Source organism: Acomys minous, assembly GCF_964271855.1.
Source record: "Acomys minous genome assembly, chromosome: 2".
NCBI lineage: Eukaryota > Metazoa > Chordata > Mammalia > Rodentia > Muridae > Acomys > Acomys minous.
Window position 1 is genome coordinate 60,058,458 of NC_140484.1, and position 24,518 is coordinate 60,082,975.

Genomic DNA, 24,518 nt, shown 5'->3' on the forward strand with positions numbered 1-24,518 from the left:
GCAGGCCACACATCCTTCACACCACGCCTACCTCAGAACCCTCCCTAGTCACGTCCACTCTAGCAGGCTTCAGGAACCGCCCCTAAGACCTCTGCTATTGCGTGGACTTCCAAGTCCCAAAGCTCCCGCGTCCGACCCCGCCCGCAACTTTTCCCCTACCGCTGCAAGTCCTGATCCCAGTTACTCCAGCTTCAGGCCCCGCCCCCTGCCCCACCCAGGCCCCGCCCCGCGCACGCGCCGCACGTGCCACACGCGCTCCACGTTCCTCCTCCGCCACCTGCAGGCCCCGCCCCTGAGCCAATGGGCACCGCCGCCGCGTGCGTCCTGCCCCGCCCCGCCCCTTGTCCCTTAGCCCCGCGTCGCCAGGCCTCAGAGCAGTGCGGGCGGCTGGCTGCCCGGGTATCTCTTGCTGACCGCTGCTGAGGCCTGTCGCAGTTGGGCTCGGGCTCCTTTGCTGAGCCACCATGTCGCAGAGCGGGGAGGAAAACCTGCAGGGTGAGGCTGAGGGGCCACGGGAGTGGCATGGTCGCGGGCTGGGGTGCGGTAGCGGTGCTTGGAGGCGGCGATGCAGTTCGATGTGGCCGGGGCTGGGCGGTGAGCCTCGGTGCATCTTACAGACAGTCCCTTCACCGGCAGGCCGAGCTTTTCTTTCATGGTCGGTTAACACTGACTGTCATAGTTGTGTATTTTCACAGTCAACTGTAGGTCAGGAAAGCCTCGAACTCCCCGCAGTCACCCTTCCTCGGCTTCCCGAGTAGCTGAGATTACAGGCCTTCTGGCTCTCCCCACGCCTGGTTCCGCACAGGTTGCAGGTTGTGTTTTCATGGCTTTGATTGAAGCCATTAGTATTTATGACCGTAGTGCCTCTCGCTTTTCCCACTTGGTCCTGGGAACTGAACCAGGTCTGAAAGTGCTAGGTAAGTGCTCAGCCACCGAGCAACACTGCCAGTTCTCCTTTTATGCTTTAACGTATACTTGCTTTGAACTTGGCATCCTCCTGCCTCAGCCTCTAGAGTAGCTGGAACGTACAGGTCTTGTCCTCCGCCCCTCCATTTTTACCCCTAGCTTCCTTTGCCACCACTCTCTGATGGAAGAGGAGAATATAGGGCTTCAGAGCACTGTCCGCTCTTTTTCAGAGTTAAAAGATTGTTATCTTTAAGAAGTAATGGGAGCCGGGGCACGCCTGTAATCCCAGCACTTGGAAGGCAGAGGTAGAGGGTTCGATGTGAGTTTGAGGCCAGCCTGGTCCAGAAACCGAGACCAGGACAGCCAGCACTACACACAGAGAAACCCTGTCTCAAAAAACCAAAACGAAAACAACAACAACAAAAAAAGGGAATAGCGGCACCGTGGTGGCCAAGCCTTTAATCCCAGCACTCAGGAGGCAGAGGCAGGCAGATCTCTGAGTTGGTGGCTGGACAGTCAAGGCTACAAAGAGAGGGTGTGGTTGGGGGGGGGTGCAATTCAATGTGGAAAAGAGCTACAGCAGCACAAAAGGAGGGTAAAGTGCTTGCAGTTAAGCTCAGTAGGTTCACTGTAAGAAGTGAAGTGATTTGTAGACTAAAATGGAAGCCAGGCAGGGTGTCCTGACACACACGTAAAGTCTCATCCTGAGAGGGTTGAAGCCGAGTCTTGACAAGTTCAGGCAGGGTTAGCCTGGACTACACAGCAGTACCGGGTTATGTAGCCAGACCCTGCCTCACAAACAAACAAGGCTCTCCCGGGCAGGCACCCAGCCCTTACAGACTGTTAGCACCGAGCAGACAGCTGCTACTTTTGCAGGACCACCCTAAGTGCTACGTGCAGTCAGACTGTTCTGAGAGCCACCCAGTGGGTCTGAGTTAAGAGCTGAGCCTTATTTCTAAGGACCTAAAAACTGGAGGAGGAGCCTGTTGACCTTTGTATTCTCTGAAGCAAGAGCTCACCAAGTAAAATGAGCATGTAAATAAACAGGGCTTTCTCACCTTTAAAGCATATGCTTTAGTGTTAACTTTTTTTTTCTGAGACAGGATCTCACTATTCCCGAACTCACAGAGATTCACCTACCTCTGTCCTGGAGTGCTGGAATCAAACTCCTGCAACACTGAGCTGGGCTGTGTTAAAAAGAGGCTTTTTGCTTGTTTGTTTGTTTGTTTTGTTTTGTTTTTAAGCTTAGATCCATTTAGTGAGCTGCATTTACTTATTAGTCTAAACAGGATTTAGTTGGCAGAAGTTAGCCAGCCTAACATTACAGAATCTGTATTTTGAAACTACAGCCACATTAAAAGGACTCTTGTAAATTCAGGTTTTACTCCTACATGTCAAACAGTTGCAGTTTCTTCTTTGATAGATTGGGAAGCTTTTTGTCTAACACAATATGTAAGTTAGATTTCATCTCTGGAAGTTTCTGACTACTCCTGAAAGAGGGCTCAGTTACCACCTAATTCCTTGACATGAACGTCAGACTGCTGAGTCATTGGCAAAGTGAGGCTGTCATTTGTCATTTCAAGGGTTAAGAAGATTTTTGTTTTCCCGTTTTGCTTATTCTATAAAAAGATGGTTACAGTGTGGAAACTCATGCTAAGGATTTGGGCCATTGTTTGGGGTGTACGTGCAGCTCGGCACTGGCTCCTGTTTAGCCCAGGGTAGGAGGGGTCACTTGAGTCACATGGGGTATCTCAGCTGCCCTATGAAATGTGAATCCCAGCTTGGAGTCTGAGCTGAGGCAGCCTGCTCCTCCGTCTGCCTGATCCCGGCATGCTTCTTGTTTACTTCTGAGGCTGAGGGCTGTGGAAGCCTTGCTGATAGGTGGGACAGCAGATATTCCCCTCTAGCAACCTCTGGTACCAGTTTTCCTTAAGGTGTTACCCACAAAACTGATTGGTTCTATCCCCCTTTTGCCTCTGATCCATCTTACTATAAGGTGTTTAGGGGCAGGGCTGGCCTTTTCTTTTCTTTCTTTCTTTCTTTTTCTTTTTCTTTTTCTTTTTTTTCTTTTGGTTTTTTGAGACAATTTCTGTGTGTAGCCTTGGCTGGCTTGGACTCACTTTGTAGACCAGGATGGCCTCGAATTCAGAGATCTGCCTGCCTCTGCCTCCTGAGTGCTGGGATTAAAGATGTACGCCACCACGCCCAGCATTTTCTTTTTCTTTTTCCAAGACAGGGTCTCTTTCGTAGCCTTGGCTGTCCTGGACTTGCTTTGTAGACCAGGTTGGCCTCGAACTCACAGTGATCTGCCTGCCTCTGCCTCCCGAGTGCTAGGATTAAAGATCTGTGTCACCATGCCCAGCCTGGCCTTTTTTTCTTTGTATGACTTCTGGCATGCAGGAGGGGTGATAAGCTTTGTGAGTTGAGGCCATTGTCTGCATGGTCCACTGTGTAGACTCAGTAGTCTTCACTCTGCTGCTGCCCTGTCTGTAACTGGTTCTGATAAATGGGTCTGTGGTTACAGGCAAGCTGTTAGGGGCCGGCTCGCCTGAAGAGAAAAACATTGTTAGACTGAAGGGTTTTCTCCTAGGCTCTAGCCGAACCTCTGCAAATAGTAACAGTGAGATCTAGAGGTTAAGTGGAAATAAGCATGGCCACTTAGGTCAACGACATGCCAGAGGGATACCTGGAACCACCTGACTCAGGATGCATTAGACAGCACAGCCTGGCAACAGGCAGAGAGACATCCACTCATGTGATGCAAGCCTGTAATCCCAGCATTTGGGAGATGGAGGCTGGAAGACCAGGAGTTTAAAGCCAGCCTGGCTACATGAGGTTGTGTGGGGTGTGTGTGTGTGTGTGTGTGTGTGTGTGTGTGTGTGTGTGTGTGTGAGAGAGAGAGAGAGAGAGAGAGAGAGAGAGAGAGAGAGAGAGAGAGAGAGAGAGAGAGAGAGAGAGAAGCCAGTAGCCTGGGTTATTTACCAGGCAGATTCTATTCAGAATCATTTGCCAACCAAGTCTCTTGTTCTCCTAAATTAGCCCAAGGAGCCTTATAAGTGTTGAGACTGCAGCAGCTACTTTTGGAGAAGCCTTGTTGTGTGTGTGATTTTGCATGTGATTTGGGACATCACCTCCTCCAGACTTAGTGTTCCCTTGCTTGGCTTTATTGGAAGTATTGCATTATTTTCCTCTGGTGTTTGTGGTATGTCCCTGTTTTGAGTTTGTGTGCGTGCCTGCTCCTCTCTAGGACCTCTAGCCCTGGCTGGATGCTCTCCCTGTTGGAGCTTCTCAGCATATTTTCTTGAACCGCTAATTCTGTGTTTTCAAGTTGGGTTCAGCTTCTGGAAAAAAAACAAAGGTGATTCTGTTTTTATAGCATGATTGAGTCTTACTATTCCTAAGAAGCGGGGTTGCCTTTTGGGTAGGGACATGCTAGGCATGGTGGTGCGCACCTGTATGTAATCCCAGAACTGGGGGGGGGGGGGGCGGCCGGCGCAGAGGCAAGCGGATCTCTTAAGTTTGAGGCCAGCCTGGTCTACAGAGTGAGTTTTAGGACAGCCAAGGCGACACAGAGAAACCCTATCTCGAAAACAGAAACAAATAAACAACAACAACAAAAAAGTTTACTGAGAATAGGGATCCTGTGTTTCATCCACATGGGGCTTTGTTGGCTGTAGTTATTATTAGGCGTCGACAGTCTACAAGTTTGCCTTGGGATATAGAGGGCAGTACTGAGAAGGGACTCTGGGTTGTCATTATATAAGCAGTTTGGAAGGCAGGCTGGTAAAACAAACTCTAGTCTCAGTACTCCAGAGGCTGACTGAGATATCTCTTTTTTTAATTAAAAAAAAATTTTTTTTTTGGGATGGTCTTATGTATCCTGGGCTGGCCTTGAACCTAGTAAGTAGCCAGGGATTACTAAACTTTTATTCTTCCCTCAATATCTGGAGCATTAAGATTACAAGCATGTGCCAACACACCATTTATGTGATGCCGTAAATCCCCAGCCATAAATCGTGCTAGTCAAGCATCCTAATCAACTGAACTTACACTCCCAACCTCAAGGAGAATCCGAACTTGGGTGGCTGTCCTAGTTTCACTCTGACCAAAAACAGTTTAGGAGAGAAAGGGTTAATTAGGTTTACACTCCATTATTCAGAAGAGGTTGAGGGACCAATTCAGTGAGGCTAGTTACATCAGTATCCACAGCTAAGAGCAGAGAGAATTGAGTGCACCCATGTTGCCTGCTTGCTAGTTTTTTGTTAGCTTTCTCTGGCTTTTTAACTATTGAGGACCCCTTGACTAGGGAATGGTATTGCCTATAAGGGGCTGGATCTTCCTATATCAGTTAACAGTGAAGACAGTGCCCATGGGCTGGAGAGATGCTCAGCGGTTAAGAGCATCGACTGCTCTTCCAGAGGACCAGGGTCCAATTCCTAGCACACACATGGCAGCTCACAACTGTTACTCCTGTACCAGGGGACACCCTCACATAACATACATGTAGTCAAAACACCAATGAACATAAAATAAAAATAAATTATTAAAAAAAAAAGACAGTGCTCCTATGGGCAAACCCATAGGCAACCTGACCTAATAATTCCTCAGTAAGACTCATTTCCTGTGGAGTTGGCAAGATAGCTCAGCAGGTAAAGGTGTTTGATGCCAAACCTGTTGATAAGGGTTTGGTTCCTAGAAACTCACATGGTAGGAGAGAACCAAATTCTGCAAGTTCAAATAAAAAAAAGCTCTTCTCAGTTGTTTCTAAATTGTGTTAAGTTGACAAATTAAAACAACTAGCACAGCCAAGGCTACACAGAGAAACCCTGTCTCGAAAAAATCAAATAACCAAAACCAAAAAACAACTAGCACAATGGCCAACCCGGCTTATATAGTGAGATTCTGCTCCAAAACCAGCCGAGGGATGAGAGAGACGGCTCAGCAGGCAGGAGCACGTGTTCACAACTGTCTAGAGTAACTCAGGTTCAGGGGGCTCATACTCCTCGGGCTTCCATGGGCACCACTCGCATGCATGGTGCACTCATACACATAAAACAGGAGCACAGCCTGCTTCTTAGGGAACCTGAGCTCAGTTCCCAGACACTCTGAGACGCAGGAAGATGTAAGTCAGACTTGATTTGTGTCTTGGTGTAATTCAGAAGTAGGAGAATGGGTGGGACACAGAAATGAGGGCTTTGGGGGCCATCGGCACCGCTTGCTGTTTGAGGCCTAAATGTATTAAATTACATGAAGTGAGTTGTGTGCTGACTGAGGAAATTCTTTGATGTTAAGAAGCAATTTTTTTTCCTTTTAAAAACATTTAAATTTTTTTTTTAATTTATTTTTTTGGGACAAGATCTTGCTCATGTAGCCCAGGCTAGCCTTAAACTTGCCTTCTACTTCCAAGTGTGCTATTAGGATTATAGGTGCACACCCCCACCTTTCTTGTTTAAAAAGATGGAAGATCCCGATGAGTAACTGCAGCATGCATGTAAATGAATAGTGTCTTCTCCACTTTCCGGGACTTAGACTTCCTGTCCAGTCATAGGTTAATGATAAAACTTGTTCCTTAGTAAATCATTCCTGGAGAAGGAGCTTTTGTACTCAAGGTTTTTGCACCATTTCACTCCAAATGGGATTTCCCCGCCTCAAAGGTCCTCAGGCCTTTTCATGATATTTCTCGCCCCGCCCTGCCCCCTCCCTCCATGGTTTCTCTATATAGCCTTGGCTGTCCTGGAACTTATTCAGTAGACCAGGCTGGCCTCAGAATCAGAGATATGCCTATATGCCTGCTTCTGCATCCCAAGTGTGCACTATCACCACCAGGCTCTTGTGATGATTTTTTAAAAATTTATTTATTTTTGGTTTTTTGAGACAGGGTTTCTCTGTGATAGTCTTGGCTGTCCTGGACTTGCTTTGTAGACTAGGCTGGCCTCAAACTCACAGTGATCCACCTGCCTCTGCCTCCTGAGTACTGGGACTAAACCACCACTGCCTGGCTTTCATGATGATTTTTGAAAGCACTGCTATGACATGAACATGTCTCTTCAACAATGCAGTGTTGCTGATGTGAGAATAGGAGGACCAGGACTTGTGCACTGACAAGCCCGTGTGAAGGATCTGGTGAGGAGAACTGGCTTCCTCATAGACAGCATAGGACCAGAGCTTGAGTTTGCCAGCTTCTACAACGGTGAGAAACAACTTCTGTGTAAATCATCCAGCCCATGGCTTACTGTGAGAGCAGTATAGATCAGCACACAGTGGGTTCCCTGCATTTTAAATTGTTCCTTGTGCAGTATACATCTGGCTGTTGGCTCCTTACACAAGCTGCTAAACTTGTGGGGTTTCCTGAGTGTTTGTTTTTTGTTTTTTATTTTTTTTTGAGATAGACTTACTTTATACACCAGCCTGCCCTAAATTCCTGGTACTCCCAAGTGCTGGGACTGACAGTGGGGAAATGTCTTAGCTAGGAGGAATTTTATCCTGTTATTCTGGTCTGTTTTGTAAGGCATCCCCTAAGAATGAGATGACTTATTGAGGACTCAGAATAGATAGATAGCCTCAGGCTAGAGTTTAGTCACTAATAAATTGTCAGAGGGTGGAAACTTAGGGTCACCAGAGAAGGGAGGGAGCTGAAGGTGGGGGCTTTTAAAAATACAAGAAATTGCCACCACGGTCCAGCTTTGACCAGAATGTTCATGGAGCTTTCGAGTTGGCAACTCCCTGCCCTGCGTATGTGCTTCTATCTGGCTGCCTCTGAGCTCCATCACAAACTAAGCAACACATATTCTTGAGTTCTGAGTATTAAGTCTGGCCAGGCGTGGTGGCGCCTTTAATCCCAGCACCCGGGAGGCAGAGGCAGGAAGATCGCTGTTAGTTCGAGGCCAGCCTGGTCTACAAAGCAAGTCCAGGACAGCCAAGGCTACACAGAGAAACCCTGTCTTGAAAACCCAAACCAAACCAAATCAACCAACCAAACAAAAGTATTAAGTCTGAGGGGCTGTGGAGACCTGAGCTGGTCTTTTTTGTTTTTGTTTTAAATTTGTAGTTGACTGAGCAGAAGTGTGGATAGCCTGTGTACTCTGCTTGTGGTAGGCGTTTGGTATGTGGTGTCCTTGTGGGTTTCAGCCTTTAATTTATGAGATTTGGTACTGATCTTAGGGGATACTGTCAGAGTAGTATTGAATCCTTGGTCTCCCCTGATTGCTTGTGGAAAATAGGTAGTTGGTATAGGAAAAACTCTACATTTGGTATCAGGACTGGGTACTGGGAAGAAGACAGCAGCGCCTCAGACTCAGCTTAGACACCAGGTTAGATGTTAAGCTTCATCACATACATTGGGACAGGCTCAGGTCCTGAATACTAGTTTGGCCTAGATAAAAGGAACTTGCCGTAGTTGAGGCTCTGTACCGTTTAGTAGGCTAGGTTTAGGAGTGCACACTGTTGAGCAGCACACTGGCCTTGAACTCACAGCAGCGTTCCAGTCTTACTGAATCAGAACTGCAGGAATTCTAGGCGTGAGCCACCATCCCTGGCTTCTGGGCATCATCAGCCAGCGAAGGGAGGAGGGCCAGCAAAGAGTCAGCCTGGAACTGGAGCAGGTGTGGGTTCGAAGGTCCTACAGGGCGCTGGGGCCTGTGGGCAGCAGCAGCAGAGGGGCTCGTGTTGTGCCTCATGTGGGGCTGAGCCTACTTCTCCATGAGTCGGTCCGAGAGGCTAATGGAAAATCATGTTGATTTCAAAGTTTGTGTTGTATAATAACTTGTTAGCTTACTGAGAGGCTGTTGGTGATATAAACTGTAAATCCACAATTTATTTCTGGGCCTTTGATTCCCCCGCCCCCCCATTAATGTGACAGTTCTGCAACAAGTACACAGTTGAACACAGTTGAGGCTGGCTTCTGAGGGTGAAAACACATATTTGGGGGGCTCTGGAAAGCTGTATGGCTGCGTTTGCTTCTAGAGAATGTGTACGTGTGTTGTTTTGCTTTTTAGACTCACTGTAGCTTTGGCTGGCCTGGAACTCGCTCTGTGTAACAGGCTGGCCTTGAACTTGCAAAAGTTCTGCTTCTGCCTCCTGAATTCTGGGATTACAGGTATGGCCCATCATACCTTGCTTTTTAAGGGGAGTTTTGGGGCTAGAGAGATGGTTTAGAGGTTAAGAGCACTGACTGCTCTTTCAGAGGGCCTGAGTTCAATTCCCAGCAACCACACGGCTCTACTTCTGACCTATATCCCCAATCAGAGTGAACTGATGATAAGGTTTTCCATTTCTTACTTGCATCATGATATAGTGGCCACAAATTCTTCATCTTCTCTAGCACATACATTCATTCCTGTCATTTATGATCGTCTTCACCCTCTTTCTGGTCTGTGTACTACCAGTTATTTTTTGTTAGGGACTCTCTGTGTAGTCCTGGCTGTCTTTGAACTTGATATGTAGACCAGGCTAGCTCAACAAACTGATTTTCTATAGACAAATGGATCTATGAGTCAAAATAGAGAGGTAATCTTGGGCCCAGAATGAGGCCTGTGCTTAAACATATACTCATTCTGCCAAAGAAAGCACCAGGGGCCAGCAAGATGAAAGAGACTTGCTGCCAAACTTGACAACCTGAGTTCAGTCCCCAGGGGCCAAATGATGGAGAGATCGCAACTATTGTAGGTTGGTCTCTGACCTCCGTTTGTATACTGTGTACACAAGTGCCCACACACCTTCACACAGTGAGTAACGAGGAAGCAAGCCAGCACCCCAAGGTGGCAAGCAGAGGCAGTCTATAGTAAGAGATGCCCCTGCTCTAGACCATAGCATTCAAATTAAATCTAGGAGAGGGAGAGTCAGACTAGCAATTGAGTGTTGGCACAGTGTGAAGTAGCAGAAACTCATATTGGGATTATATCCTGCCTCAACTGTGTCAGGAAGCAGTCTGTTTGAATTGATCTTACTTTGTAGCATAAACTGACCCTCAAGCTTGGCAGTCCTCCTGCTGAATGCTGGGATTATAGGTGTGTACTACCATGTTCTGCTGAAAAGTCTACACATGTATACACACAAACATTGGGTAGTACTGGGCATTGAACCCACAGCCTTTTGATTTTAAGGCAAGCGTACTGCTACTGAGCTCTAGCACTAGTTCTTGAAAATATGTTTTTAGGTGTATTCAGCAGCCCAAACTGGAAGCAAGCCACAGGTTTTGTGGTTTTTTTGTTTTTTTTTGTTTTGTTTTTTTTTAATTTCCTGAGACATGGTTTCTCTATGTTATGGTGGCTGTTCTGTACTCGCGCTGTAAACCAGGCTGGCCTCAAACTCACAGTGATCCACTGCCTCTGCATCCTGAGAGCTGGGATTAAAGGCATGCACCGCCATGCCTGGCTGGCGTGCTAGTGACTTCTCTTCTGCCACTTCTGTTCACACTGAGTTAGAAGCTAAGAACTTACAAGTACTTCTATTTAAAAGTATTCACTGTAGGCCAGGCGGTGGTGGCGCACGCCTTTAATTCCAGCACTCAGGAGGCAGAGGCAAGTGGATCGCTGTGAGTTCGAGGCCAGCCTGGTCTACAAAGCGAGTCCAGGACAGTCAAGGCTACACAGAGAAACCCTGTATCAAAAAACCAAACAAACGCCAGGCAGTGGTGCCTCATGTCTTTGATCCCAGCACTTGGGAGGCAGAGGTAGGCGGATTGCTGTGAGTTCGAGGCCAGCCTGGTCTACAAAGTAAGTCCAGGACAGTCAAGGCTACACAGAGAAACCCTGTCTTGAAAACCCCAAAACAAACAACAAAACAAAAAAACCCCAAAACAAACAAAAAAGCCTTTAACTAGGCATGGTGGCCCATTACTGTAATCCTAGCCCCCAGCAGGCTGAGGCAGGGGCAGAACCTGCAGTTCTCTGTCAGCTCAAACAAGACCCCCATCTTGGCCCCTGGTAAATCCACAGGTTTGTAGAATACCTGCATGGAGTAAAGGAATGGGTACAGTGTCTCAGCCCTCGGAACCTTGCCTACTAGACCTAAAGAGAGGCCAGCAGAAATGCAGATGTCTGAAGTGTCATTAAAGTGGGCCTAGAGTGATGGCTCACATGTGCCATCTTTGTTATTACCTGGAAATGTGAGTGGGCAGATCTATCTTCCATCCATCCATCCATCCATCCATCCATCCATCCATCCGTGTGTTTATCTGTCGGTATTTGTCCATCCATCCATCTTTATTTGTTTTTTTTTTTCTTTTTTTTTCTTTGAGATAGGGTTTCTCTGTGTAGCCTTGGCTGTCCTGGACTCACTTTGTGACCAGGGGCTGGCCTTGAACTCACAGAGATCCACCTGGGCGTCTGCCTCCCGAGTGCTGGGACTAAAGGTGTGCACCACCATTCCCGGTGGATCTGCCTCCTGGCAAGTCATTTTTGACATTTTACTTGTCACAAGTATAGGTTAATGAATGTCTTTCCACTTCATCTACAGGGAGACTAGGCAGGAAACAGTGGGAATTAAAGGCGCTTGTTTATTTTTTGAGACAAGGTCTCACTGTCTGGTCCTGAACCCAGGCAACTGGGTCTAAGGGTAATGAAGCCCCATGAGCGGGCAGGTTTCTAATTGCCCTTTCTGTTCTCCTCAGGCTCCTGGGTAGAACTGCACTTCAGCAATGGGAATGGGAGCAGCGTTCCAGCCTCCGTCTCTATTTATAATGGTGACATGGAAAAAATACTGCTGGATGCCCAGCATGAATCTGGACGAAGTAGCTCCAAGAGTTCTCACTGTGATAGGTAGGTTTGCTGGGTGTCCTTTACAGTGTAGATGATCCTAGCAGATGGTTAATCCCAGTTGTGCGTGCTTTTTGGGAGGGCTTCCAGGTCTCAAGCCACACTTGGGAGTGACTCCTGAAGCACTTCTTATACAAAGAACCCTGGAGTCTGTTGGGAGGAAGTGATCTGGGGCTCTATCTGGAGGGACCATATTAAGCCTAGGGATAAACAACAGAGTCCCTTAATATACTGCCCCCTTTTGGAAACTGTTAACTGTGAACACCAAGTCTGAGTAGTTTTGTTTAAGGCCCCAGCTGGCTTGTGTTCCTAGGCAGCACTACAAGGTGTGTGTGCGGCTGAGAGTCAGTGATCGAAGGTCAGATGCTTCCAAGGGCCATGCCACAGACCACGCAGGAGGGCGGGGCTTCCCTAGGGAGCTGCTCAGCTGGAAAGACTGAGAAAGTATTTGGCCCAGGTCTGGTGGTAGGCAAAAGGGAAGAGGCATGCTCCATGGAGTCCTCTACCACGCACCCCCCTTACTGAGGCAGTAGCCCCTGCGTGGGATTTGTGCTTCCTATGACAGAATTAACATGCTGCTCTGTTTTGTCAATTTCCTAATCAAGCCCACCTCGATCCCAGACACCACAAGATACCAGCAGAGCTGAAGTAGACACCCACAGCTTTGGAGAGAAGAACAGCACTCTGGTAAGCCATGCTGTGAGGCTCAGCATATCATCAGGCTGGTGGTTCCTGCATGACGTCACTCACACACAGCACGCAGTCTTTGCTCTCCCTTAGTTTGTGAGAAAGGGTAGCTCATTGAATATAGAGCTCAGCAATTTGGATCAATCAGCTGGCTTGTGAGCCCAAGGATCTTCCTACCTCTGCCTCCCAGGCCTGAGATGACAGAAGTGTTCCACTGTGTGATGACAGAAGTGTTCCACTGTGTCTGGTATTTTGTATGAGTATAGAATGCAAGTTTTTTTTCTATGCCTGCCCTACCTTCTGAATAAATGACAAGGACCTATATATTTATTAAATAATTCAGGTACTGCTGGTGGCCAGATACTAAGCTGTTCTAACACTGGCCTGGCCTACTTCCCACCTTGTGACCCATTACATGGCAGTTCACTGATCCTTACCTGAGTCAGTCAGTCAGTCAGTCAGTCAGTCAGTCAGTCAGTCAGTCAGTCTCTCTCTCTCTCTCTCCCTCGTCACCCCAAACAGAAGGTGATAGGAAAACAATGTTTATAACATACCTAAACAGGAGGTGCTTCATAATGACAGTGCCGAAGTCTGAACTGTAAACAGATCTCTGGGTACTGAAATCAACATTTGAATACACAGTACACAAAGACATCACCCAACACATGAGTATTGGGGCTCTATTTTTTTTTTTTTTTTAAGATTTATTTATTTGCCGGGCGTGGTGGCACATGCCTTTAATCCCAGCACTCGGGAGGCAGAGGTAGGCGGATCGCTGTGAGTTCGAGGCCAGCCTGGTCTACAAAGTGAGTCCAGGACGGCCAAGGCTACACAGAGAGACCCTGTCTCGAAAAACAAAAAAACAAACAAAAAAAAGATTTATTTATTTATTATTATGTATACAATGCTATCTTCATGTACACCTGCAAGCCAGAAGAGGGCATCAGATCACATTATAGGTGGTTGTGAGCCACTGTGTGGTTGCTGGGAATTGAACTCAGGACCTCAGGAAGAACAGTCAGTGCGCTTAACCTCTGAGCCATCTCTTCAGCCCGGGGCTCTGTTTTTTAAGTTTTTATTTATGTATATGTGTTAGTCTTTGTGAGAGAATGCCACATGTGTGCAGGTGTCCAAGGAGTCCAGAAGAGGACATTGGATCCTTTGGAGCTGGATTATTGGCACCTGTAAGCTGTCTGTTGTGGATGGTAGGAACCAAACCCAGCACCTCTGTGTGGACAGCAAGCTTATTTTCCCCTCTGAGACAGGGTCTCTCCCGGGTGCTGGGATTAAAGGCGTGCACCCCCCCCCTCAACAGCAAGCATTTTTAACTGCATCTTTTTGTTTTCATTTAGACAGGGTTTTCCTGTTCACCTTATCTAGCCTGGAACTTGCTGTATAGATCAGGCTGGTCTTGAACTCACAGAACACCACACCTGCCTCTGCCTCCTGAATGCCACAATTAAAGGTGTGAACCATATGCCCACTGGTGTTGGGGATTTAAACTGAGGTTCCTGATACTTGTGCAGCAAGCACTTTATTTACTGAGCCGTCTTTCCACCTACCACTCCCCCTTTTAAATAGGGTTCCTAAAAATATATTTAAAATGTGTGTGTGTGTGTGTGTGTGTGTGTGTGTACACACATGAGTCCAGGTGTCCAGAAGCCAAAGGCATTAGATCCGTGAAACTACAATTATGGGGCAGCCACCTGGCTTGGGCTCTGGGCACTGGACTTGGGTTCTCTGGAGGAGTGCAAGCACTCTTAATCGCTCCAGCCCTAGATAGCTTCTTTTTTTGTTTTTTGTTGGTTTTTTTCAAGACAAGGTTTCTCTGCGCAGCCGTGGCTGTCCTGGACTCACTTTGTAGCCCAGGCTAGCCTTGAACTCATAGAGATCTGCCGGCCTCTGCCTCCCAGAGTGCTAGGATTACAAGTGTGTGCCACAATGCCCAGGTGGCAGCTTTTTTTTGTTTGTTTGTTTTTTTGAGACAGGATTTCTCTGTGTAGCCGTTGCTGTCCTGAACTCACTTTGTAGACCAGGTTGGCCTCGAACTTACAGCGATCTACTGCCTCTGCCTCCGAGTGCTGGGATTAAAGACATGCGCCACCATGCCTGGCTGGCAGCTTATTTTTTAAAAACCATCATTTAGAGCTTAGTAAACTTATTGGGAATTCCACTTTGCTAGTGCTGAGGTGGTTATAGGTGTGCGCAGCTACACCTGGCTTATGTAGTGGGTATGTGGCTTAGATTCCGAGACCTTGGGCATGCTCGGCAAGCATTCAGACTGAGCTGCAGCCCGATCCATGAGCTCATTTTTCTAATATTAACTCAACAGAAATTAAAGAGATTCATTTACAACGTCCTTAGCATTGTTGTGAGATCAGAGCCTTAGTGTTCTGTTGCTGGGAAGAGACACCATGACCATGGTAACTCTTATAAAGAGAACATTTAATTGGCTTGCTTGCAGTTTCAGAGGCTTAGTCCGTTCTGATCTTGGCAGGAAGCATGGCAGACAGTGCTGGGGAAGTAGCTGAAAGCTTTGCATCTGGATTTGTAGGCAGCAGGAAGAGGGAACTTGGCTCTGACTTTTGAAACCTCCAAGGCCACACCCAGTGACATACTTCCTCCAAGAAGACCACACCTACTTCAACAAGGCTGTACCTCCTAATCCCTCCCAAGTAGTAGCATTCCTTGACGACTAAGCTTCCAAACATACATGGGGGCCATTCTAAATCAGACCATCACAGAGCCTAAGGGTGAGATAGGTAAACAGTTTATTGCTTTAGCCGACTGACTGTTCTTATCCATACCATTTCTGTTTAGTAGGTCGAGGCAGTTGTCTCTAGTAGTGCTATACCTAGTGACATCTTGTGTAATTGTTCAGCAGTTGTCTTAGGAAGCAAGGTCTCTACTAGAAGCCTTGCTTCTTCCTATATAAATTTTTTTCAGTGTCCCATCACCAGAAAGCAATTTAGCTTTGGCTGTCTAGGACTGGCTTTGTAGACCAGGCTGGCCCTGAACTCACAGCAATCCACCTGCTTCTGTTCCCCAAGTGCTGGGATTAAAGGTGTGCATCACCAAGCCCAACCTCCCAGATTCAAAGCATCTTTTAAACTAGCTTGTTACAGTGTTCCATTTGCTTAGCCATACCTGGTTGAATCATTTTAGAATGCTGTCAGTTTTTTCTTCTACAATAAGTTCTGCTGTCATCTAGGTCCTTATGACATTAGTAGAATAGTGGTTTTGGTATTCTGGGATGATGTCTTCCCCAGTTTGTAGTGGTTCAGGCTGCACTTCCACTTACAGCCCTGCCCTAGCCTCCCAGGTGCTGCATATAGTAATGCTGGGCCACTGAACCTTGTTGATGTGGAGCTGGGAATGCAACACGCAGGACTCTTTGTATATGCTAGGCAGGTGCTGTGTGAGCTCAGCTGCGTCTCCAGTCCCTAAGCCTACGCTATTAACAGACTGACCAGACTTGGACAAAATGGGCATGTCCGCAAAGGAGGAGCGTGTGCCAAGGCTTGTGTGACTTGACTAGGTAACTCTACACTGGGGGAAAGGAAACAACCAGACATTCCAGGGTCTGTTGGATACTGGATGTGAATTGATGCTGATTTCAGGAGACCTCAATTGTTTCAGTTAAAGTAGGAGTTTGTGAAGATCAGGTGATTAGTGGATTTTTGGCTGAAGTCTGACTCAGAGTGTGTCCAGTGGTCCCTGAACTCATCCTGTGGTTATTTCCCCAGTCCCAGTTATTTTCCTGGGATAAATATACTTAGAAGTTGGCAGAATTCTCACATTGCTTCCCTGAACTGTGGAGTGAGGGCTATTATGGTTGGAAAGGCTAAATGAAAGCCTTCCAAATTGCGTTTGCCAGGGAAAATAGTGAATCAAAACAGTATCTCATCACTGGAGGAACTGCAGAAATTAGTGCTGCCATCAAGGACTTCAAAGATGCAGTGGTGATGCTTCCCACCACATCTTCCTTTAACTGTTTGACTGGTGCAGAAAAGAGATGGATTGTGGAGAATGATTGTTGACTGTCAAGCTCAATGAAGTACTGTAAATATATTTATTGGTAAATCACAAAAGAGACCTTTGGAGTTGTGGAACAAGGCTCTACCATCATCTGCAGACAGTTTATTTCCCTTTGAGAGATAGCACTTGGCCTACTGTGGGCCTTAATGGAAATTGAACATTTGACAGTGGGGCCAAGTTACTATGCAACCTGAGCTGCCCATCATGAGCTGAGTGTTATCTGACCCACCAAGACATAAGTAGGATGTGTACATCAACTATCCATTTCAAATCAAAGTGGTATATACATTATCAGGTCCAAGTACATCCTGAAGGCACAAGAAAGTTAGATGAAGAAGTTACCCAAATGTCCATTGTTTCTACTCCCATTACAACATGTCATCTGCTGCCAAGCATGCACTGTAGCCTCATATGGTGTGCCTTATGATCTGTTGGCTGAGGAAGAGAAGACTAGAGCCTGGTTTACTGATAGTTCTGCACATTATCCAGGCACCACCCAGAAGTGGACAGCTGCAGCATTATAAACCCTTTCTGAGACAACCCTGAAAGACACACGAAGAAAGAAAAACCTTCACAGTGGCAGAACTTCAGGCAGTACACATAGTCATACATTTTGCTTGGAAGGAGAAATGATCACGTGTGGATTGTTCACTGGTCCACTGGCTGTAGGCAATGGATTGGCTGTATGGTCAGGGACTTGGAAAGAGCATGACTTTAAAATAGGTGAGAAAGACATTTTGGGAGGAACTATGGATTGATCTCTCCAAATGGACAAAGGATACAATGTTACTTGCATCCCATGTAAATCCTTATTAAAGATGATTTCAGTTGAGGAGTTTAGTAATCAAGTAGATAGACTGACCCATTCTGTGGAGAGTCAGCCTCTTTCCCCAGCCATCCCTGTGATTGCCTAATGGACCCATGAACAAAATGGCCATGGCAGCAGAGATGGGAGTTATGCATGGGTTCAGCACCATGAACTGTACCCACTGCTGCTGAGTGATAAATCCGCTAACAGCAGAGACCAATACTGAGCCCAGATATGGCACTGTTCCTGGGGTGGCCAGCCAGTAACCTAGTGGTAGGCTGACTACATTGAACCACTCTCTCCATGGAAAGGAAAACATTTTGTCCTTACTGGAATCGATGTTTAATTCTGGTTATGGATTTGCCTTTCCTGCACATAATGAATGCTTCTCACAGAAGCATCCATGGACTTACAGACTTCTCATCCACTGTATTCACATAGCAAGAAACTCACTTCACAGCCAGACATGCGTGACAACAGGCCACGATCATGGAATCTACTGGCATTACCATGTTCCCAACCATCTTGAAGCAGCTGGCTTGAGAAAAAGATGTAATAAACTTTTGAAGACCAGTGCCAATTATGCGACAGTAGCCTGGAGGGGCTGGTACAAGGTTCTCCAAACGTGTTATATTTTTAAAATCAGCATCCAATATATGGTACAGTTTCCCCAATAACCACAATCCATGGGTCCAAGAATCAAGGGGTGGAAAAGGGAATAGTTCCACTACCATCACCCTTAGTGACCCACTACGACATTTTTTGCTTCCTGTTCCTTTGACCTTAAGGTCTGTTGGCCCCAGAAGTTTACTTTTGTTTGTTTGTTTATTTTTTTGTGGGGAAGGGTGACTTCTTCCAGGAGGCACAACAAACATTTCATTGAACTGGAAGCTCAGTTTCTTATGCCCTAACGAACGAACAAACTAAGGAAGGAATAGCAGTGTTAAAGGGAGTGGTTGATCCAGATTACCAAGGGGAAATTGGATTGCTTCTCCATAATGGAGGTAAAAAGATTATATCTGGGGTGCAGGAGATCCTTTTGGGTGTCTCTTGGTGTTATCATGTCCCGTGACTAAAGTCGGGGGGAAAAGCCAACAAAGGGAGCCTTCAGGAATGGAGGCATGGGTCACTTACCTCAGGGAAAGAACCAGGACCTGCCCAAGTGCCTGCTGAAAGTGGAGGAGGCAGTTACATGTGTTAGCTGTTAGGGCCATGCGATCAGTTGCAGAAATGAGGATTACAATTGACATGAGTGTTAAAAATGTGTCTATGCAGATTTGTGTTTACTCAGTTTATCATGTAATACAATATTGGTTAAGAGAATATCAGTGATTATCATATTTTAGTTTGAAATACTAAAACAATGTCCCTCACGGGACATTACCACCTAAATGTCTGAATTTATAATGCATTTGTTGTTGTAAGTGGGATAGTTAATATGTCAGGTGTAATTATGACCTGGTTATTGTTTTTATTTGGAAATTAGATATTATTGTATGTTAAGTTGGCAAGAGGTGGACTTGATTACATCTGGAATTAACTAAAACCCAAATGGCTGGGCAAAGCTGAGAGGGACTTTTCTTTTTTTAATCATTTCAAGTGGCAAGACCCACATAGAGGTGGGAAGATCCACTTTTCATCTGGGCCATACCTGCTAGTGGTAGCCTATATAACATGTCGGCTGGGATGGCCCTTGAACCATGGCCCAAGAGTCTGTGGGGTTCTCTGTTGACCTTACTGACCTTATCTCTCCTGTGAATGTGGAAAGCTTACCTGCTTTATTTAATACTTTTCCTTAGTCTGAGGAAGATTATATCGAGAGAAGAAGAGAAGTTGAAAGTATCTTGAAGAAAAACTCAGATTGGATATGGGATTGGTCAAGTCGGCCAGAAAATATCCCCCCCAAGTAAGTCCCTTTCAGCATTCTTGTCAAGGCTCTTCCCTTGATGGGAGGATACTGACTGGCAGTTTCTTTCCATCCCAGGGAGTTCCTTTTTAAACACCCAAAGCGCACAGCTACTCTCAGCATGAGAAACACAAGCGTTATGAAGAAAGGGGGCATTTTCTCAGCAGACTTTCTGAAGGTTTTTCTTCCATCTCTGTTGCTGTCTCATCTGCTGGCCATTGGATTGGGGTAAGTGATGTTTCCATGTGAGTACCAGCACGGTGGGCCTTGGGGAGCCTAGGCCCTATCAACTTAATTTTACATTGTTTATTGAGAGAGATCATTATAGCTGGGTGCATTTTCACAGACTTATTCCCAGGTCACTGTTACATCAAGAAGTAAAGATCCTGTGCTGTGGAAAGCCCTTGCCTCTTTGTCCGCCATGTCTTTCTTGCATAGGTGTTCTCATGCCCAGCCTCTTTCTTGTGCTATCTCTACAGTGGGTGGATGGTCGTGTTGAACTCTTGGCAGTGATGGACTAAATAAGGCTTCTGGGTTTCTGCTTTCGTATCAAGTGTAGACTATAAGAGACTGGGAAATAGCTGTGGTTTCTCTAGATGGGACCAGTGCTGAACAGAGCAGATAGCCAAAGGAACACTAGGGACTGGGACTGGTGTGTTTTGGGCTGGCCTCACAGGGATGAGATTGGGTTTCAGATCTTCTGTGTCTACCTCCTGAGTGCTGGGATCACAGCTGTCACCACACCCGGTTTATATGGCACTGGGATTGGACCCAGGGCTTCCTACATTGTGGGCTAGTAGCACTCTTCCCAGGTGAGCTGTATCCTCAGGTCTTCCTTACTCTTCCTTTAGGCCTATCCCTACCCTCTCTCTGTCCATGTGGAGGTGATCTCACAACACTCTCCATATGAAGACCGTGTTGTGTGCCTCAAGTTTACTGGAATGGCTGGGATGCCACTGTGGGCTTCTGGCCTAAGGTAGTTGGGGATATGTTTGGGGCAGAAGGCTCTAGTCTGCTTATTCTTTTCCCCAGAAGCTGTTCATGTGACTGATGACTGGTCTGTTTCATGTTTGATCCCTTGGGATTTTATGGGTCTCATAGGTACATCCAATCCCAGTCTTCCCTGCCCTTAACTACCTGCATGGTGGGCCCCCAGTAGACTTACAGACCTGTCTGTAGAGATGGCTTCCTGAGTGCCGAGGCTGGGCTGGAGCCTCCTGTCCATGTATAGTTCTCTGCTGGTGCTTGGTCTCATGTCAGGTGCATCCGATCACCTGGAACTTTTTTTCCCCCTCAGAACTAGCAAGCAGTAAGGTTCAGTGGCACTTGGAATGCAGAGGCAGGGGTCCAGGCCAGCCAGGGCTACTTACCGAGATCTCAAAAAATAGAACAGAACAGAGCTAGCAAGAGGAGGACCTGCGGATAGGGCCTAGGAAACTACGTGTTCAGTACCCAAGCTGAGTTTTCCCCTCAGGAAATCATTTCTGCACCCAACTCCTACCTATGGTCTCTGTCCTTCATTCTTTCCAGTCTCAGAGCTTGATGGAGCCACCCCACCCAAGGTCTAGACAGGTGTTTACAGCCTGCCCCTTTGCCATGCTGTATATGTCCTGTTGTGTTTGTTTCATTGTCTCACACTTTACTCAGGAGTATTAAAATAAAAGTAATATTTTAACACTTTTGTTCATATTTGCATGATTATTAGAAATAGCTTATATCGCTTTCATTTGGAGAAAGATGGTGGGATGATACCACATTTTTATCTTTTTTGAAACAGTCTTACTGTGAGCCCTGGCTGGCCTGGAACTCAGATGTTCCTGCCTGGGATTAAAGGCACGCAGCACCACACCTGGCCCCCAATCTTTCTAGATGAAGCTACCCTTCTTAGTTCAGTTCCGATAGCTCACTGACCCCACACAGTCTTCTCCCAACTCCATAGACCTGGCTAGGTGGAGTTCTTTCTTGTCTCCTTTCCTAGAGACGGTCACTCCCCACTCTACTTGATTGTAGAGAAGGGAGGCATCGTGTATTCCTTGGTGGGGTTAGTGGTAATGAACTAACTGGATCTGAAGCCCGCCTGCGCTGCAGCTGTGTGCCTCATTTGGCACAGTGAAGGGAATGCAAAGCTGTATAGTGATAGCATTTGGGGTTGGTTTATACTTTTTGCGGGGAGTCCTTGGGTTTGAATCTGGGCCCTCGTGCATGGTAGACAGGTGCTCTGTCATTGAATTTCAGTTCTTCCTAATGGTTCAATCTCTTATACCATTTGAATAATTGAACCAACTAAGATTAAATTTTAATTGAAATTAAGAAAAATTAGACCAATATGAAATACATATTTGATGAATAAAACACTTGATAAAGCTCACAGTCATACTTTATCAAGTATAAGGTGGTTAGTTCCCTTCCAAAAGCTGTAACCACAGTGGCCTGTCCTGTTTGAACTATGTGGAGTCACCTGAGAACTGTGAGACCTGATTGGCTGCCGTTCCTTTTCTGTCTAGGATCTATATCGGAAGGCGTCTGACAACGTCCACTAGCACCTTTTGATGAAGAAATGGATGTGACTTCTGTTCACAGTGAGGACTCATGCCTGAGCTGTGATAGCTAACTGAGGAGCTAGCATGATCCTTGGGTGTCTGCACTGTGTGTGTTTATTTGTTCTGTAAATGCTGTGTTCCCTATTTAGTGAGACAGAATAGACTAATATCATGACCTATCATTATACCTAAGGGATCAATTAATAAGCATGTCAGACTGATGCCTATTGTAGCATTTATTAGTAAATTTCTTTGAATATTAGATATAAATAGTATAAATAATTTTAATATAGTAGTAATGGTGTATTTAAAAATGATCTGTGGGGGGAGAAGATCTATAATTGTAATTCTGTTAAGACACTTTATACTTCAAAAGAATGAGTGATATTAAAATCATTAAAGGGTTTGTCCCAAAGGAATATTGTGGCCTTATAATCCTATTACATAGTAGAAAATGCTACATAGTTAATTAAAGGGTGTGGGTTATCTGTAAAGGCCTCTTACTATATGAATTAAGTAGCAAGTAGGAGCTAAGGTTACCCACAGCCACACGCTGCAGTCCTCCTCCCTCCTTGCTCTGCAGGATGAGGATTCCAGCCTTGCTCTCCGCCATTTCCTGGGGTGCTGAGTTTTGTTGCAGGCACCTTCATCACTCTGCTGGATTTAATCCTTTTGTTTGTACTTAACTTTTGTGTGCTTTTAAAATCAGCTGTATTGTGAGGAAATCTGTCTACTTTAAAAGACTGGAAATGAAAAAAATAAAAATAAATCTTTGCCAAATCCTTTGGAGATTACTGGATTTGCATATGTTAATCAGTAACCGCAGCTTCTGTCACACCAGCACCCCCCCCAGTCTGACTCTTGTCTACAGCATGTTTTTACAGCCTGCCCCCTTGCCATGCTGTATATTTCCTGTTGTGTTTATTTCATTGTCTCACACTTTACAATCAGGAGTATTAAAATAAAAGTAATATTTTAACACTGTTCATATTTACACGATTATTAGAAATAACTTATATCCCTTTCATTTGGAGAAAGATGGTGGGATGTTCCTGCCTGGGATTAAAGGCACACAGCACCACACCTCGCCCCAGAATATTGCATTTAATTTGAGTTTAAAGAGTACACTAGCACATAAGTGTAGTTTCCTTTGAGGCCAAAGGGGACATCGGCTTCTCTGGAGCTGGAGTTAGTTGAGAGCCACCCTGCACGGTGCTGGGAAACAAACCATCTCTCCTGTAGCACCCTTCCACCTCCCATCTTTTTTTTTTTCCAACCCATAATTGCAAAAGATCAGTTTTCTCATGCTTTAGTCTTCATATATTTTTGAACAACAGAAATATATTTCCAAATAACTTTAGTGAAAAACCTTTCTGTTTCTTTTTTCTTCAAGATAGGGTTTCTCTGTGTATCTTAGAATTTTTTTATATAGACCAGGCTGGCCTTGAACTTATATCCGCCTCTTTAGTGTAAGCTACCTTGCCCTGCTCCCTTATATCTATATCTATCTATCTTTCTTCCTTCCTTCCTTTCCCTTCTTTTTTTTTTTTTTTTTTTGGTTGTTTTTGGTTTTGGTTTTTTCAAGACAGGGTTTCTCTGTGAAGCAGCCCTGGCTGTCCTGGACTCAGCTCACTTGTAGACCAGCCTGGTCTCAAACTCAGAGATCTACCTGCCTCTGCCTCCCCAGTGCTGGAACTAAAGGTGTGTGCCACCATGCCCAGCTTCTTTCTTTTAAGATAACCAGGCTTTAAGAAAAAAAAAAGAAAGAAAGAAAGAAAAGATTTATTTATTATGTACACAGTGTTGTGCCTGTGGGTGTGCCTGCATGCCAGAAGAGGGCACCAGATCTCATTATAGACAGTTATGAGCCATGTGGTTGCTGGGAATTGAACTCAGTACCACTGGAAGAGCAACCAGTGTTCCAGCATATTTTATCCCATTGTGATCTGTGAGACTGTGAACTGTAGAAACCAATCTTTGATCTCATTGTGATCCTGAGATTGTGAACTGTAAAAATGTGTTTATCCTATTGTGCTCCCTGTTTCTTGTGGTTGAGCCCTAGCACACCTTTAATCCAACAGCTTTCTGTTTATTGTAGACAAGTGATTAAGGTGGCTTCAGCTGCCTTACACACACCTTGAATCCAAGAGCTGTCTGTACACAGGATCTAATGAAGTTAACTCAAGATCAATAGGCGAAAAACCAGCTGACAGGGATTAAAGAATAGGAGGGACTTTTAGTTGAGGTGTGCTTTTAGCTCTTGGGTTTTACTCTTGGGATTTTAGAATCTCATGGATCACATTGAGATCAAATATCTTGCAACAAACGGTGCTTGCTACCTAACCTCTGAGCCACCTCTCCAGCCCTTATATTTCTATTCTAGGTATGTGTGTTTGTTTTATGAGACAATTACTCTGTAGCCGAGGCTGACTGGGGCTCTAGAATCAATCATTCTGCCTCTGCCAAGATCAAAGGCTTTCTCCACCACACCCAGCCTACTTATATAAAAAAATGACTGACTGCCTGCGGGATGGAGAGATGGCGTAGTGGTTGAGAGTACTGCCCACTCTTCCTGAGGACCTGGGTTTCATTCCCAGCACCCACATGGTGGCTCACAGCCATGTGTAACTCTAGTCCTAGGTCTGATGCTCCTGCAGGCACAGATAGGCATGCAGGCAAATCACCCATACATATAAAAATAAGTGTAGTATTGCTTAGTTATTGAATAGCAGGCAAGTTTGAAATAGTAAAATCTAGTAGTTTTGACTTAAAAATTGCGTTGGCCACTAGTTAATACAGTTTATGATGCAAAACTGTACCAACCCTAAGGTTTGTGCTAACACACTGCAGAATGTGCTGTGTGACACAGTACAGATGGT

At 45.8% G+C, this 24,518-nt stretch overlaps 1 protein-coding gene across 1 annotated transcript; it reads left to right on the forward strand.

The window, feature by feature from the left end:
• Window positions 1-336: 336 nt before the first annotated feature.
• Window positions 337-22,419, forward strand: BNIP3 (BCL2 interacting protein 3). The gene is made up of 6 exons (XM_084773171.1): window positions 337-495; window positions 11,516-11,663; window positions 12,266-12,347; window positions 18,993-19,099; window positions 19,178-19,327; window positions 21,604-22,419. Exons 1-6 carry the CDS (start codon window positions 465-467, stop codon window positions 21,647-21,649), a joined length of 564 nt encoding a protein of 187 aa, XP_084629297.1. The 5' UTR covers window positions 337-464; the 3' UTR covers window positions 21,650-22,419.
• The last annotated feature ends 2,099 nt before the right edge of the window (window positions 22,420-24,518 follow it).

Coding starts and splice junctions, on each gene's coding strand:
- BNIP3 (XM_084773171.1), top strand. CDS start 465: ATGTCGCAGAGCGGGGAGGAAAACCTGCAGG. Junction 11,664..12,265: donor AAGAGTTCTCACTGTGATAG/GTAGGTTTGCTG, acceptor TTCCTAATCAAG/CCCACCTCGATCCCAGACAC. Junction 12,348..18,992: donor GAGAGAAGAACAGCACTCTG/GTAAGCCATGCT, acceptor ACTTTTCCTTAG/TCTGAGGAAGATTATATCGA.